A 14,684-nucleotide genomic window follows, 5' to 3' on the forward strand; every position below is an offset into this window, starting at 1 on the left:
TTAATTTCTGCTGTGTCTGTTGTGATTTCTCCTCTTTCATTTGTGATCCTGTTTATTGGTGCTTTCTCCCTTTTTTCCTTTGTGAGCCTGGCTAGGGGTTTGTCTATTTTATTTATTTTTTCAAAGAACCAGCTCTTGGTTTCATTGATCTTTTGGATTGTTTTTTTAGTTTCAATTTCATTTATTTCTGCTTTGGATTTTATTATTTCTTTTCTTCTACTGGTTTTGGGGTTTTTTTGTTGTTCTTTTTCTAGATCTTTGAGCTTCGAGATTAGGTTGTTTCTTTGAGTTCTTTCTTGTTTCTTGATGTGAGCTTCTATTGCTATATATTTTCCTCTTATTACTGCTTTTGCTGCATCCCATACATTTAGGATATTGGTGTCCTCCTTGTCATTCAATTCAAAGAATTTTTTCCGACATAGAAATTTTAATAGAGAAACATCAGTCTGTATAGTACTGGCTCTGGCAAGGATCTTTCTCAAACTTTCTTCCCAATTCTATTGCTCCTCAATATTATGAGAATAAACAGTCTCCTGGCCAAATGTCCATCCAAAAGATGATAACTTATTTTTTATTTAACTTAAATTCCAATTTGATAATCTATTACTTCTTGGAAAAAAATGCAAGTCTTCTGAGGGTGTCATGGAAAGACTGCTTTACTTGTTTATTTCTCAGGGAGTAAATGAAGGGATTCATTGAGGGGGCAACAGATACCATCAGCAGAGAAACTGCCTTATTAATGGCTACTTCATCCTTAGCTGAGGGTTTGATATACATAAACATGCAGCTGCCATAGGAGATGGAGACCACGATCATGTGGGAAGAACAGGTAGAAAAGGCTTTTTTCCTTTGCTGCATGGAAGGAAACCTCAGGATCATCCTAATGATGTACACATAGGACAGACCAACACAGAACAGGGTCGTTATGAGGCCCAACACAGCACAGACTATAACCAGCTGCTCTATCAACCACGTATCTGAACAGGAATTCTTCAGTATAGGGGAAGCATCACAGCCAAAATGGTCAATAAGTATGTGACAGAATTCCAGATGGAGCCCTGGGATGAGAGGTGGGAGGACGATCAGGAAGCCACACACCCAGCAGCAGACTATGAGAATCCTACAGACCCTGCTGTTCATGATGGTCACATAATGCAGGGGCTTGCAGATGGCCACGTAGCGGTCGTACGACATCACCGCCAACAGGAAAAACTCTGTGGCTCCAAACAGGACAACAAAAAAGACTTGGGTAAAGCAGGCTTTGATGGTCATGGTCTTGTCCCCACTTGCTATCATGTACAGGTAGACAGGGACACAGGTAGTAGTGAATGAGACTTCCAAGAAAGAGAAATTTTGCAGAAAGAAGTACATAGCAGTTTTTAAATGAGCATCCACGAAGATGAGAACTATGATGGTGAGGTTCCCCATCACGCTCAACACGTATGTGATAAACAGAAAGACAAAAACCAAAATCTCTAGCTGTGGGTCACTTGTCAACCCCAGGATGATGAACGTTGTTATTGCTGAATGGTTTCTCATCACTGCTTTCATACTCTTGCCCAATCTTCACAGAAATGCCACAGAAATGCATATGAGGAGCAATGTCAAAATATGACAGAATCAGTCTCTCCCTACACCAAGCAAATCGAGTCAAACACATGTCTTTCCTTACTAGATGCACTGGGATGTGATGGGGTAATTCCCTCAAGACCAGTGAGATGTACTGCAGGGATACTAAGTTTATGGACAGTTTCTCTTGAAAATTACTGCTACTGAAATTGTTACAACATGCCAGGATCTCCAGATTCACAGCACTATTTCCCATTCATTGTTTACAAATTCATACTTCGGTTGTTAATTCCTATTGGACAGGAGTGATCCCTATTGATCTATACTTTTGTCTCTTAATTACAAAACTTTTCAGATATTTTTAGTGTTTTTTAAATAGATTTTTTTTTCACAGTATAGGATGTCTCTCCTCAGGTCGGTCACCAGAGTTTCACACCACCAAGTTGCCTATAGTCACCACCACACTCCATCGAACTTCCTTCCCACCTTTTCTTACTCGTCCCCTCACATCCCCAGTTACAATACTTCTGAACTCAAAAGCTCAATCCTAAAATTCCTTTGCTCCTATTATGGTACTTCATAGAATGCATATAACTGGAGGATGGTGGTTACGCCCTCCCGAACTCCCCAGTTACCTCACCTAGTAAACAGACATTATTTAGTTCATATATAAAAGCCAAGTTACATTTCCAAAAAAGTCATTTGATAGCCATTTTGTCTGACTTTCTCTAAGTTTCTATGTTATTCCCTTATTTTCTATTTCCATCCTCAGCAGAAAACTTTGATGGACAATTATGTTAATCTCATTTGTAGAGCAGGATTGAAACGTATAAAGAGCTGACGGACATGCAGACATGATATGGTTCCCTTTTTTTGACCACAGAAGTGGTGTCTGTGTCTCAGTAGAGCAGAGTTAAGTGTACACGATCTTGGAAATGTTTGTCTAGAATCAATCATATCTCTGTCAAGTACAAGATGAATGACCTGGACCAAGTCCCTTCATCTCTGTGCTCCCAGCTTCCTGTTCTGTAAAATGGGGATAACGGGAATAGGACACTGCAGCATTGCCAGGAAGTTTCAGTGAAATAAACTATATAACATGCTTATGATAACACTTACCATACATTAGTATAATACACATATTTGCTATAAATCTTCTTATGTTCTGAAGCCAATCTCTTGTCATCTCAAGAAGGCTCTGAACTCTACCGAAAGTATCTCATCCTCCACACCCCCACTCGTCTTCCTTGCGTAGCCAATGTCTTCCACATTTCCAGATCCATCAGAAAACATTCTCTGGCGTTTCTCTTTAATAAAAAAAGGATAAACACTATTAAGAAATGACACATCTACAAGTACACCCTTTACATAGGTCTGACTTTAGAAGGACATGAATCTATGTATTCAAAAATAAAAGGTCATATCCACCAAGCAGATAATTGACCTCTTTGGACACAATTTCTACCTGCTCAGTTTATCTTCAAAGTGATGTGAACACTAATACCCAACAACCTGGTAACTCAGAGTCTGAGCAATAGCAACACAGTAGTTGCCCTGAAGTAACCTAATGAATGACATCGTATATTCAACTCTTTGCTGTCTTTATTCAGTGACCCCGCAGCCGGTGTCCACACAGAGCTACTAGCTACATGGATATTGGCCACTTGAGATGGCCTGGTCCATACTGAGATGCACTAATACTCCGAAATACACATCATTTTCAAGTCTTGGAAGACAATTACATAATGAAGTTACCACCTATAATTTTATACTGAAAACTTGCTAAACTATATAAGAATATTTTGCATCTATGAAGTTAAATAAACTCTTCTATGAAAATTAAGATCACCTATTTCTTTTTACCATTTCTGTGCAAGATCACAGGTTTTTGAAACTGCAAATGCATATACACTATATTTCTATGGGACCATACTCTTCTAGGTCTTCAAGCTCTGTAATATAAGGAAATAAAAAAGAAGGATCTTCTCACAAGACATATTAGCTTGTTTTCTGACTTTGACTCTGCTTTAATATACCCACAAATGTCTGTGATGTAATTATATGAGCCGTGAGATGAGAAAGTGAAGACCTTTGTCTTTGTGAGATGAGTACTAGCAGCTGCCCCAGTGCAGAGGCACTGCAGGACTCCACCAGATACAGACACCATGATAGGAAAAGGGACATTAACCCCCTTTGTGGACAAAAAGTTTGCAAGTAGTTGATGCTGATACTGAAAGAGGGAATTTTAGAAAATGGAATGTATCCTATTGGCCATTGAGAGAGATGGGATATTAGTAGATAGATAATAAATAAATGAGAGAGAGGGGTAGGTAAAGGGAGAGAAGAAATGGTAGAGAGACAGATTAGTAAGGTCTTATCTTTGTGTCCATGAAACCACTCTATACGGGATTGTACCAATTCTATAATCACAAAATTAGTTCTGCCACATTTCCAATCTACAAATAGGTTTGTGTGCTCTACTAATAATCTGAAAGTGACTGACTCGATGAACTACCAAAAACAAACTATTAAAATTTACAATTCATATGTTTCACTGGAATAAAACATAATCACAAATATCTTCTCTTTAAATTACATAGTAAAACATGCTTGACTTAATTCAAAAAAGATAAACACATACAATTTGCAGCAACATGGATGGCGCTGGAAGGGATCATGCTCAGCGAAATAAGCCAGAAAGAAAAAGAAAAATACCGGATGGTCTCACTCATAGCAGGAATCTAGAAAACTTAAATAAGGGACCAGGAAAATGAATAACTATAAGAAAGTGAAAATCAAAATCAACAAACAACTATGAACCAGAGACACTCTATGGAGGTGTGGGGGGAGGGGAAGGGAGGGATTGGGGTCAAAATAAGGGGTCGCAATTGTATGGGGAATATAAAAATTAAAAAAAAAATTATATAAAAAAATAAATAAGACATGCTTGACTTAAAAACATTCCAGTCCCTACTTTCAATAGTGTTTCACCTGGGAACCATAACTCAAATGACCTTAGAGGACCTACAGTGAAAAACACATCTAAAAGCAAGATCATCTGAAAGCATTTCCAGCCCCTTATCCCTAGAACATATACTCATCACATACATATACCTACATGGCTTCTGAATTTAGAAGAAATGCCAATCTAACTGAAATTAGGAAATAGATCCATGTTCTCCAGGTAGCTGAAAGGAAGACAAAATTTCAGCGGACAAGGAGTGGTTAAGAAGCTTCTCTGACTCTGCAAAATAGAGTGTTCTGTTTGTCTCTGGACAGAACCCCCGTGACTCTGTTTCCCTTATCAGCAACAGGTGTGAAGACAAATGACTACAAGAGTCCTTGGAGGCAGTGCTTCAAAACTGTCCAATTAACTTAAAATGTAATTGAGCTTGCAAAAAAAAAAACAAAATCACCGGGGCAGGCACCCATAGGGACAATGTCCTGGGAGAGAAAAAGATGGAATGAGAGCAAATTTAGTCCAAGCCTAGGAAGAAAGATTACAAAAATAAATAAATCAGATATCCATTCTTCCTTTCTAGTGTTTACACTGGTTGTGCAATTCAACAAGGACAGCATTCCTGTTTATGGTACACACATACTTACATTTAATATAGAAAAATTAATACACAAAATAGTGTAAACATGGGTGTGAAAATCATAGAAACTATAACATCCAGAAGTAAACATTATTACTGTTGTTTGGTTTCAGATATCACTGAGAGTAATAGTATGTCCTCTACTGGCCATGATCAGCTTGCTATGAAGGTGCCCCTGAGGAACAGGCAAAGAGAAGAGGTCACAGGACACGGCGTGGGGTGCAAGAAGCGTATTTATGTGTGTACACGGCTCTCAGTCACATCACACTCTTTGAAAATACAACATATTTAACTGGGGCTCCAACTGTCTTTGATTCACTTTTATATCTAAATTGTGGAATAGGTTGAATTAGTGGGCACTTTTTGAAATACACTATCCATGCAGACGTACAGAAGGAAAAATGCAAAATTCCATACCTTGAAGATTTTTTTTTTTAGATTTTTTTTTTTTTAGATTTTTTTTTTATTATTATTTATACAACAGCTGGGGTACAGGCCAGAGGCGCAGGAGGGTAAGAGGATTCTCCAGAGACAGAGTAGGGAGCAGAACAGGCAGATGGACAGAAGACACTGTTGAGGGGAGCAGCAAGGGAGACAGGAGAGGTTTGCCGGGCCATGTGGGTATCTCCCTGGCCGGCCGGGAATCAAACCAACGCTGCAGAGGCTGTGGACAGCTTCACAGCTCTGTGCACAACCCACTGTGCCACTGGGGAGGCCCGGATGGAGGATTTTTCATTCACCTCATGGCACCACTTCAGGCGTCAACTCTCTCAAATGTCCAATAACTGTCCTTAGCCTTCCTACACCAGCAAGAGTCCTGGTGCCCTTGTCACCCACTGCCCAGGCAAAGCACTGTCGCTGTACCCTATATTTTTATTATCTGTTTTTTTGCAGATTACACAAATTTTAGTGGATTAAATCATTTTCATCACTCACAGTCCTAGGAAAGGATGGAGGTAAAAGCTTTTCTCACACGAGTCTCCTTAATTACAACCGTTGGTAACGGGACCTGGAGGCTTGTGAAGACTCAACTCAACTAAGGTCCAGAACGTTCCCAGTCAGGCATCCCCCAGGGAGAGGCTAGGTGAGCCGGGGCTGGCCAGGTGTCTCTCTCCACACAGCCGCTCTGCAAAACTACTTCGGCTTCCTCACTGCAGGCGATCTCGGGGTGTTTGAGTTCTCATGTGACTCCTGGATTCCCCGGAACATTGTTCCAAAAGAGAAGGTGGAAGGTACAAAACCCTCCTGATCTGTCTCTGATTCCGTAACTTCAACTGCCACTTTTTTTTTTACTTTTCAGATTTCCTATTTATTTTAGTTCCAATTTTTTTTATTATTTTTACATTGACTTTTTTATTTTTTACATCAGTGTTCATTTTTAAGCAATATTTGCTTCCCCACCCCCTCAGGTGCAGTCCCCACAGAGTTTCCTTCCCCAAGGCCCCCGTGCACCATCACCTCAGTCCCCTGGGCTCCTCCCTCCCTCCCTCTGCTCCCTCTCCTGCTCCTCCCCTGCAGGATGTCTCTGGTTTATAATTGTCCGTTTTTGCTTTGTTGTGGTTTGTACTGTTATTTTTTTACACTGATGTCTTATTGGGTTCCCCTATATTCCTGCTATAAGTGAAACCATCCGATATTTTTCTTTCTCCTTCTGGCTTATCTCGCTGAGCATAATTCCTTCTAGCCCCATCCACGGTGCTGTGAATGGCATGAGTTTATCCTTTGTGACTGCTGAATATAATTCCATTGTGTATATGGACCACATCTTCTTGATCCAGTCATCTATTTTTGGGCATGTGGGTTGTTTCCAGGTTTTACCTACTGTAAATACTGCTGCAATAAACACAGGGGTACGGGTGTTCTTTTAAATCAATGTTTTTGGTAGCTCCATGTGTAGTAGACTGAGGCACCTCCAGGCAGCTTTCCATAGTGGTTGCACAGTTTGCACTCCCCCAGCAATGTAGGACAGTTCCTGTTTTGCCGCATCCTCGCCAATATTTTTTGTTGCTTCTTCTTTCAATATGTGCCATTCTCACTGGTGTAAGGTGGTATCTCAGTGTGGTTTTTATTTGCATTTCCCTGATTATCAGGGATGTTGAACATTTTTTCATATGCCTGTTGGCCGTTTGCATTTCCGCTTTGGAGAACTGTCTTTTAAGTTCTTAGGCCATTTCTTGACTGGATTGTTATTTTGTTTTTGTTGAGTCCTGTGAGTTCTTTGTATATCTTTTTGATCAGTCCTTTATCAGTTGACTGCAGTACAATGATTTTTTCCCAATCAGTGGGGTGTCTCTCTGTTTTGGTTAATGTCTCTTGGGCTGTGCAGAAGCTTCTCAGTTTGATGTAATCCCAGGTGTTTATCTTTTCCTTGACTTTCTTTGCTTTGGGTGAGGAGTCTTTAAAGATGTTATTGCGATGTCTTCTTGTAGTGTTTTACCAATATTTTCTTCTATATATATTTTTTTTTTTTAAATATTAAATTTTATTTTTATATTCCCCCATACAATTGCAAACGCCCCATTCTGACCCCAATCCTTCCCCTCCCGCCCCCCACCCCCAAAAAGTGTCTCTGGTTCATAGTTTTTGTTGATTTGATTTTCACTTTCTTATATTCATTTTCCTGGTCCCTTATTTAAGTTTTCTAGATTCCTGCTATGAGTGAGACCATCCGGTATTTTTCTTTTTCTTTTGGCTTATTTCGCTGAGCATGATCCCTTCCAGTGCCATCCATGTTGCTGCAAATTGCATGTGTTTATCTTTTTTGAATGCTGAGTAATATTCCATGGTATATATGTACCACATCTTCTTGATCCAGTCATCTATTTTTGGGCATTTGGGTTGTTTCCAAAGCTTAGCTATTGTAAACAGTGCTGCTATAAACATAGGAGTGCAGGTGCTCTTTGGAATTGATGTTTCTGTGTCCTTTGGGTAAATACCTAGGAGTGGAATTGCTGGATCCTATGGAAGCTCTATGTTTAGTAGGTCCAGAAATCTCCACACAGCTCTCCATAGTGGTTGGACCAGTTTGCACTCCCACCAACAGTGCACAAGAGTTCCTTTTTCTCCACATCCTCGCCAACATTTGTTGTTGCTAGTTTTTTTAATATGTGCCATTCTCACTGGTGTGAGATGGTATCTCATGGTAGTTTTGATTTGCATTTCCCTGATGACAAGTGATGTTGAACATTTTTTCATATGTCTGTTGGCCATTTTCATTTCCTCTTCAGAGAAGTTTCTTTTTAGCTCTTCTGCCCATTTTTTGACTGGATTATTTTCTTTGTTGTTGCTGAGTCTCATCAGCTCTTTGCAGATTTTTGTGATCAGTCCTTTATCATTAGTGTTGGGTGCAAAAATGTTCTCCCAGTTGGTGGGGTTTCTCTTTGTTTTTGTTATTGTCTCTTTTGCTGTGCAGAAGCTCTTTAATTTGATGTAGTCCCAGCTGTTTATCTTTCTCTTCACTATCACTGCTTTGGGTGATGTGTCTGTAAAGATGTCTTTGATGTGCAAATCCCGTAGTGTTTCGCCTATATTTCCTTCTATGTATTTTATGGTTTCAGGTCTTATGTCTAGTTCTTTAATCCATTTTGAGTTGATTTTTGTGTATGGTGTGAGGTAGTGGTCAAGCTTCATTCTTTTGCATGTAGCGACCCAGTTTTCCCAGCACCATTTATTGAACAAACTTTCTTTGCTCCAATGCATAGTCTTTGCTCCTTTGTCAAAGATTAGTTGACCATAAATCTGTGGGTTTATTTCTGGATTTTCTATTCGATTCCATTGGTCTGTATGTCTGTTCTTGTTCCAATACCATGCAGTTTTGATGATTATGGCTTTGTAGTATAGTTTGAAGTCTGGGAGTGTGATGCCTCCATTTCCTTCTTTTTTTTTCAGTAGAGCTTTGGCTATTCGGGGTTTTTGGTGATTCCATATGAATTTCATCAATAATTGTTCTATTTCTTTGAAGAATGCCATTGAGATTTTGATTGGAATAGCATTGAATCTGTATATTGCTTTTGGTAGGATGGCCATTTTAATAATGTTTATTCTTCCAATCCATGAGCAGGGGATGTCTTTCCATTTCTTTGTGTCTTCTTCTATTTCTTTTAACAGTTTTTATAGTTTTCTTTGTATAGGTCCTTTACCTCTTTTGTTAGATTTATTCCCAAATATTTGATTTTTTTTGTTTCGATAATAAAAGGGGTGGTTTTTTTGATTTCTTCTTCTTCAGATTTATTGTTTGTGTATAGGAAGGCTACTGACTTTTGCGTGTTGATTTTGTATCCTGCCACTTTACTGAATTGATTGATGAGTTGAATTAGTTTTTCTGTGGAGATTTTGGGGTTCTCTATGTATATTATCATATCATCTGCAAATAGTGATAGTTTGACTTCTTCTTTTCCTATTTGGATTCCTTGGATGTCTTTCTCTTGTCTTATTGCTCTGGCTAGGACTTCCAGTATTATATTGAAAAGCAGTGGTGAGAGTGGACATCCTTGTCTTGTTCCAGATCTTAATGGAATTGCTTTCAGCTTTTCACCATTGAGAATGATACTGGCTGTTGGCTTGTCATAGATGGCCTTTATGATGTTGAGGTATGTTCCTTGTATCCCAAGAATTTCAAGGGCTTTTATCATGAATGGGTGTTGCACTTTGTCGAAAGCTTTCTCAGCATCTATTGATATTATCATATGGTTTTTATATTTCTTTTTGTTGATGTGTTGGATAACGTTGATTGATTTTCGGATGTTAAACCATCCTTGTGCCCCTGGAATGAATCCAACTTGGTCGTGGTGAATTATCTTATGGATACATTGTTGGATTCTGATAGCTAAAATTTTATTGAGGATTTTTGCATCAGTGTTCATTAGGGAGATTGGCCTATAGTTTTCCTTTTTTGTGTTGTCCTTATTCGGTTTTGGTATTAGTGTAATATTGGCTTCATAGAACGTGTTTGGTATTGTCCCTTCCTTCTCAATTTTTTGGAAGAGTTTGTGAAGGATAGGCACTAATTCGTCTCTGAATGTTTGGTAGAATTCATTTGTAAATCCATCAGGTCCTGGGCTTTTGTTTTTGGGGAGGTTTTTAATTACCATTTCAATTTCGCTGCTTGTAATTGGTCTGTTTAGGTGTTCTATTTCTTCTTTATCTAGCTTTGGGTGATTGTAGAGTTGTAGGAATTTGTCCATCTCCTCTAGATTGTTGAACTTGTTTCCATATAACTGTTCATAGTAGTTACTGATTATTCTTTTGATTTCTGCTGTGTCCGTTGTGATTTCTCCTCTTTCATTTATGATTCTGTGTATTTGTGCTTTCTCCCTTTTTTCCTTTGTGAGCCTGGCTAGGGGTTTGTCTATTTTATTTATTTTTTCAAAGAACCAGCTCTTGGTTTCATTGATCTTTTGGATTGTTTTTTTAGTTTCAATTTCATTTATTTCTGCTTTGGTTTTTATTATTTCTTTTCTTCTACTGGTTCTGGGGTTTTTTTGTTGTTCTTTTTCTAGATCTTTGAGCTTCGAGATTAGGTTGTTTCTTTGAGTTCTTTCTTGTTTTTTGATGTGAGCTTCTATTGCTATATATTTTCCTCTTATTACTGCTTTTGCTGCATCCCATACATTTAGGATATTGGTGTCCTCCTTGTCATTCAATTCAAAGAATTTTTTAATTTCTTCTTTGATCTCCTCGTTAGTCCAGTGGTCTTCCAGTAGTGTGGCTTTTAATCTCCATGAGGTAGGATAGTTCCTTGCCTTCTTTTTATGATTTATTTCTAGTTTGATGCCTTCGTGGTCAGAAAAGATGGTTGGTATGATTTCAATCTTGGTGTATCTGTTGATGTTTGTCTTGTGCCCCAGTATGTGATCGATCCTGGAGAATGATCCGTGTGCGCTTGAGAAAAATGTGTACTCCGTTTTTTTTGGGTTTAGTGTTCTATAGATGTCTGTTAAGCCCAAATGCTCTAGGTCCTTATTTAGAGCTTTAGTTTCTTTACTTATTTTTTGTCTTGTTGATCTATCCATTGTTGATAGTGGTGTGTTGAAGTCTCCCACTACATATGTGTTTTCTCTGATGTCTGTTTTCAGAGAGGACAACAGTTGTCTGATATATTTTGGTGCTCTTTCGTTTGGTGAGTATATGTTAATGAGTGTTATTTCTTCTTGAAGTATTGTCCCTTAATCATAATGTAGTGACCATTGGGGTCTCTTTTTATTTTTTGAGTTTGAAGTCTGTTTTATCTGATATAAGTATAGCTGTTCCTGCTTTCTTTTTTGGCCCATTTGCTTGTAGGATTGTTTTCCATCCTTTGACTTTGAGCCTATTTTTATCTTTTGTAGCTAAATGTGTTTCCTGGAGACAGCAAAAGGTTGGGTTTTGTTTCTTAATCCAGGCTGCAACTCTGTGTCTTTTTATTGAAGAGTTTAGTCCATTTACATTTAGAGTTAATATTGATATGTTAGCATCTGTATTTGCCATTATGTTTGTCTTTCCTTTGATTTTATTTATTTATTCTTTTAATAACTTTTTTTTTTTTTTTTGGTCTTCTTTCGTTGTTATTCGTCCCTCTGAGGTTCTGGCTTTAGGATTCCTTGTAGTATTTTTTGGAGTGGGGTTTAGTCGCAATGAAATTCCGGAGTTCTCTTTGTCTGGGAAGGTCCATATTCTTTCTTCATGGAGGAAAGAGAGCTTTGCGGGATAGAGTATTCTTGGTTGGCATCTGTTTTCTTGGAGTCTGTTGACTATGTCCCTCCACTCTCTCCTTGCCCGTAGTGTTTCTTCAGAGAAGTCTGATGTCAGCCTGATTGGTTTTCCTTTGAATGTTATCTGTTTCTTCCCTCTTGTCAGCTTCATTATTTTTTCCTTGTCCTGGATTCTTGGGAGCTTTACTATTATGTGTCTTGCTGTGTTTTTCCTTTCGTCGTGGAAGTTTGGTGTTCTTCTTGCTTCTTGTATATCAATTTTCAGCTCCTTCTTCTCATTTGGGAAGTTCTCTTCAATTATATCCATGAATATTTTCTCTGTTCCTACATCTCTCTCCTCTCCTTCTGGAATTCCTATAACTCTTATATTTCCTTTCCTCATGGAGTCAGATAGTTCCCGAAGTCTTTCTTCATCTTTTTCCTTCGTACTTCTCTTTCCTTTTCTGTTTTGGTTCTTTTTATTCTGTGTCTTCAAGATTACTTATTCGTTCTTCCATTTCATCTATTCTGCTTTCATTGCTTTTCCCAGAGTTCTTTAGTTCCTCCATTAATTCTTTGATCTCCTGCATTTCTCTTACTTCCCTCTTTAGGGACTCAATTTCCTTCTTCTGATCTATCACTTTTTTAATCATGGCAATTTTAAATTCTCTTTCTGGAAGGCTCAGAAGTTCTTCCAAGTTGCTGTCGTTGCAATCTGGGGAGTGGTTTTCTTTTTGTGGTGTGCTTCTTTCCTGAGGAGTTTTTAGGTTGCGTGTGGTTCTTCTACTCCCTACTGTCTGTTTTCTAATTTGTCGTATGCGTTGGGACACTGTGTTGCTCGGACTGACTGACATCTTGGGTGAACTTCTCCGCTCCCCTCTGGCTCTTCCAGGAGCCATCTCTGTCTTCTGGGGGAGCTTTCTGCTGGTTTTAGGCAGTTTTTACTGAAGAAATGTCCCTGTTCTCAAATGGCGAAGCGGGATGCAGTCCCTGCGCCTCCGGTTTCAGGCACACTTTTCTGCGCACCCGGTCTGCCCCGGACGTGGGTGCCTGCTCCCTCTGTGGGCTCAGACTGCTGGTCGGAAGGGGCCTGGCGTGGAATAACTTCCCGGCTGGCCACTGGGTCCTCCAGAAACCTTCTGCCCTTTTCAAGCAGACTTAAGAAATGTCCTGTTTTATAGGGGTGTTAGTGACTTTTTTTTCCTGGTCGCTAGGTGGCGCCAGAGATCTCTCCTATTGTCCTTGGGGGGCTGTTTTTCGCCTCCCCCCACCCCGTGGGACAGAGAACAGAGCGGGAATGGTAGGGTACACCTCAACAGCTTTGGGGTGCTGTGTCTGCCTTGTGCCCCACCGTCGTGGAGAAACCACGCCCCGAATTTTCGTGCCCCGGGTCTCAGTTCAAAGCCCTCAGGTCCAGGACGCGGGCTGTAGCCCAGTTCAGTGGCGCGGGAATGGCGCCTTTTGCACCCGGCTCCCGTGCCTGGGCGCCTGGTTCCTGCTCACTCAGGGAGGGACCTTCACCTCAGTGAGGACCTCCGTGCGTCTCCCCGCAAGCCTAGGTCGTCTCCCCGCAAGCCTAGGTCGCAGGCGCGGGGACCTGGGCAGCCGCGATCCTGGTCTGCACTTGCTTTTCAAGCGCGCCAGGCGCGCCGCGTTTCCCGCGCAGGCTTACCGGCAGCCCGGGCTGTGTGCGTGTCTCCCGGGGTCTTTGTTCTTCTCTAATGGCGCCCGGAGCCGTTCCGCGGCGGATCCTGCAGGGTTCGCCTCAGCTCCCGTTCACGGGGTGTGGTGGCTGCAATAGTTCCTTTCCGCTCACAGTCCCGCTTGCTGCGTCGTTTGTTCTTGTTGGTTGTTTTGGTTTGTTGTTTCCTCCTCTCTGCCGGTCGGAGAGTGCCGCCTCTGTGGGCGGGGGAGGGGAGCAGGGTTCTGCGCTTCCCTCCCTTCTAGTCCTCTTTTATGGCCACTTTCTTCTTCGGGCAGTTCGCTGGCGTCACCCGTTTATCTTCCGTGTCCCAGTTCTCACTGGGACCTGCCGCTTTTCCTCCCTATTCACTTTTTTTAATGGGAGATCTTACTCGCAGCGTCTCCTCGCCGCCATGTTGCTCCGCCCCCTTTCTTCTTCTATATATTTTATGGTTCAGGTCTTATGTCCAGTTCTTTTATCCATTTTGAGTGGATTTTTATGCATGGTGAAAGGTAGTGGTCTAGTTTCATTTTTTGGCATGTGGTGGTCCACTTTTCCCAGCACTATTTATTGAACAAACTGTCCATGTTCCATTGCATATTCTTTGATCCTTTGTCAAAGATCAGTTGTCCATATAAGTGGGGCTTTATTTCTGGGCTCTCGATTCGGTTCCATAGGTCTGTGTGTCTGTTTTTGTTCCAACACCAAACTGTTTGCATTATTATGGCTTTGTAGTATAGCTTGAAGTTTGGAGGTGTGATACCTCCTTTCTCTTTTGTTTTCATCCGTAGGGCTTTGGTTATTGGTGGGTTTTTGTGGTTCCATTTAATTTCATCAGTATTTGCTCTATTTCTTTGAAGATTGTCATTGAGATTTTTATTGGAATAGCGTTGAATCTGTAAATTGCTTTTGGTAGGACGGCCACTTTAATAATGTTAATTCTTCCATTACATGAGCAGGGGACATCTTTCCATTTCTTTGTGTCTTCTTCTATTGCTTTTAACAGTGTTTTATAATTTTCTTTGTATGGGTCTTTCACCTCTTTTGTTATGTTTATTCCCAAGTAGTTCATATTTTTTTCTTTCAATTATAAAAGGGATGGTTTTCTTGATTTCTTCTTCTTCAGATTGATTGTGTATAGGAAGGCTACTGATATTTTGTGTT

At 40.2% G+C, this 14,684-nt stretch overlaps 1 protein-coding gene across 1 annotated transcript; it reads right to left on the minus strand.

Moving 5' to 3' along the window:
- Positions 1-603: 603 nt before the first annotated feature.
- LOC119248475 (olfactory receptor 6C2-like) lies at positions 604-1,539 on the minus strand. The gene has a single exon (XM_037515429.2). It carries the CDS (start codon positions 1,537-1,539, stop codon positions 604-606), a length of 936 nt encoding a protein of 311 aa, XP_037371326.2.
- Between the last annotated feature and the right edge of the window lie 13,145 nt (positions 1,540-14,684).

This window comes from Talpa occidentalis, unplaced genomic scaffold (assembly GCF_014898055.3).
Source record: "Talpa occidentalis isolate TD23 unplaced genomic scaffold, MPIMG_talOcc4v2.1 talOcc4.16, whole genome shotgun sequence".
Classification (NCBI taxonomy): domain Eukaryota; kingdom Metazoa; phylum Chordata; class Mammalia; order Eulipotyphla; family Talpidae; genus Talpa; species Talpa occidentalis.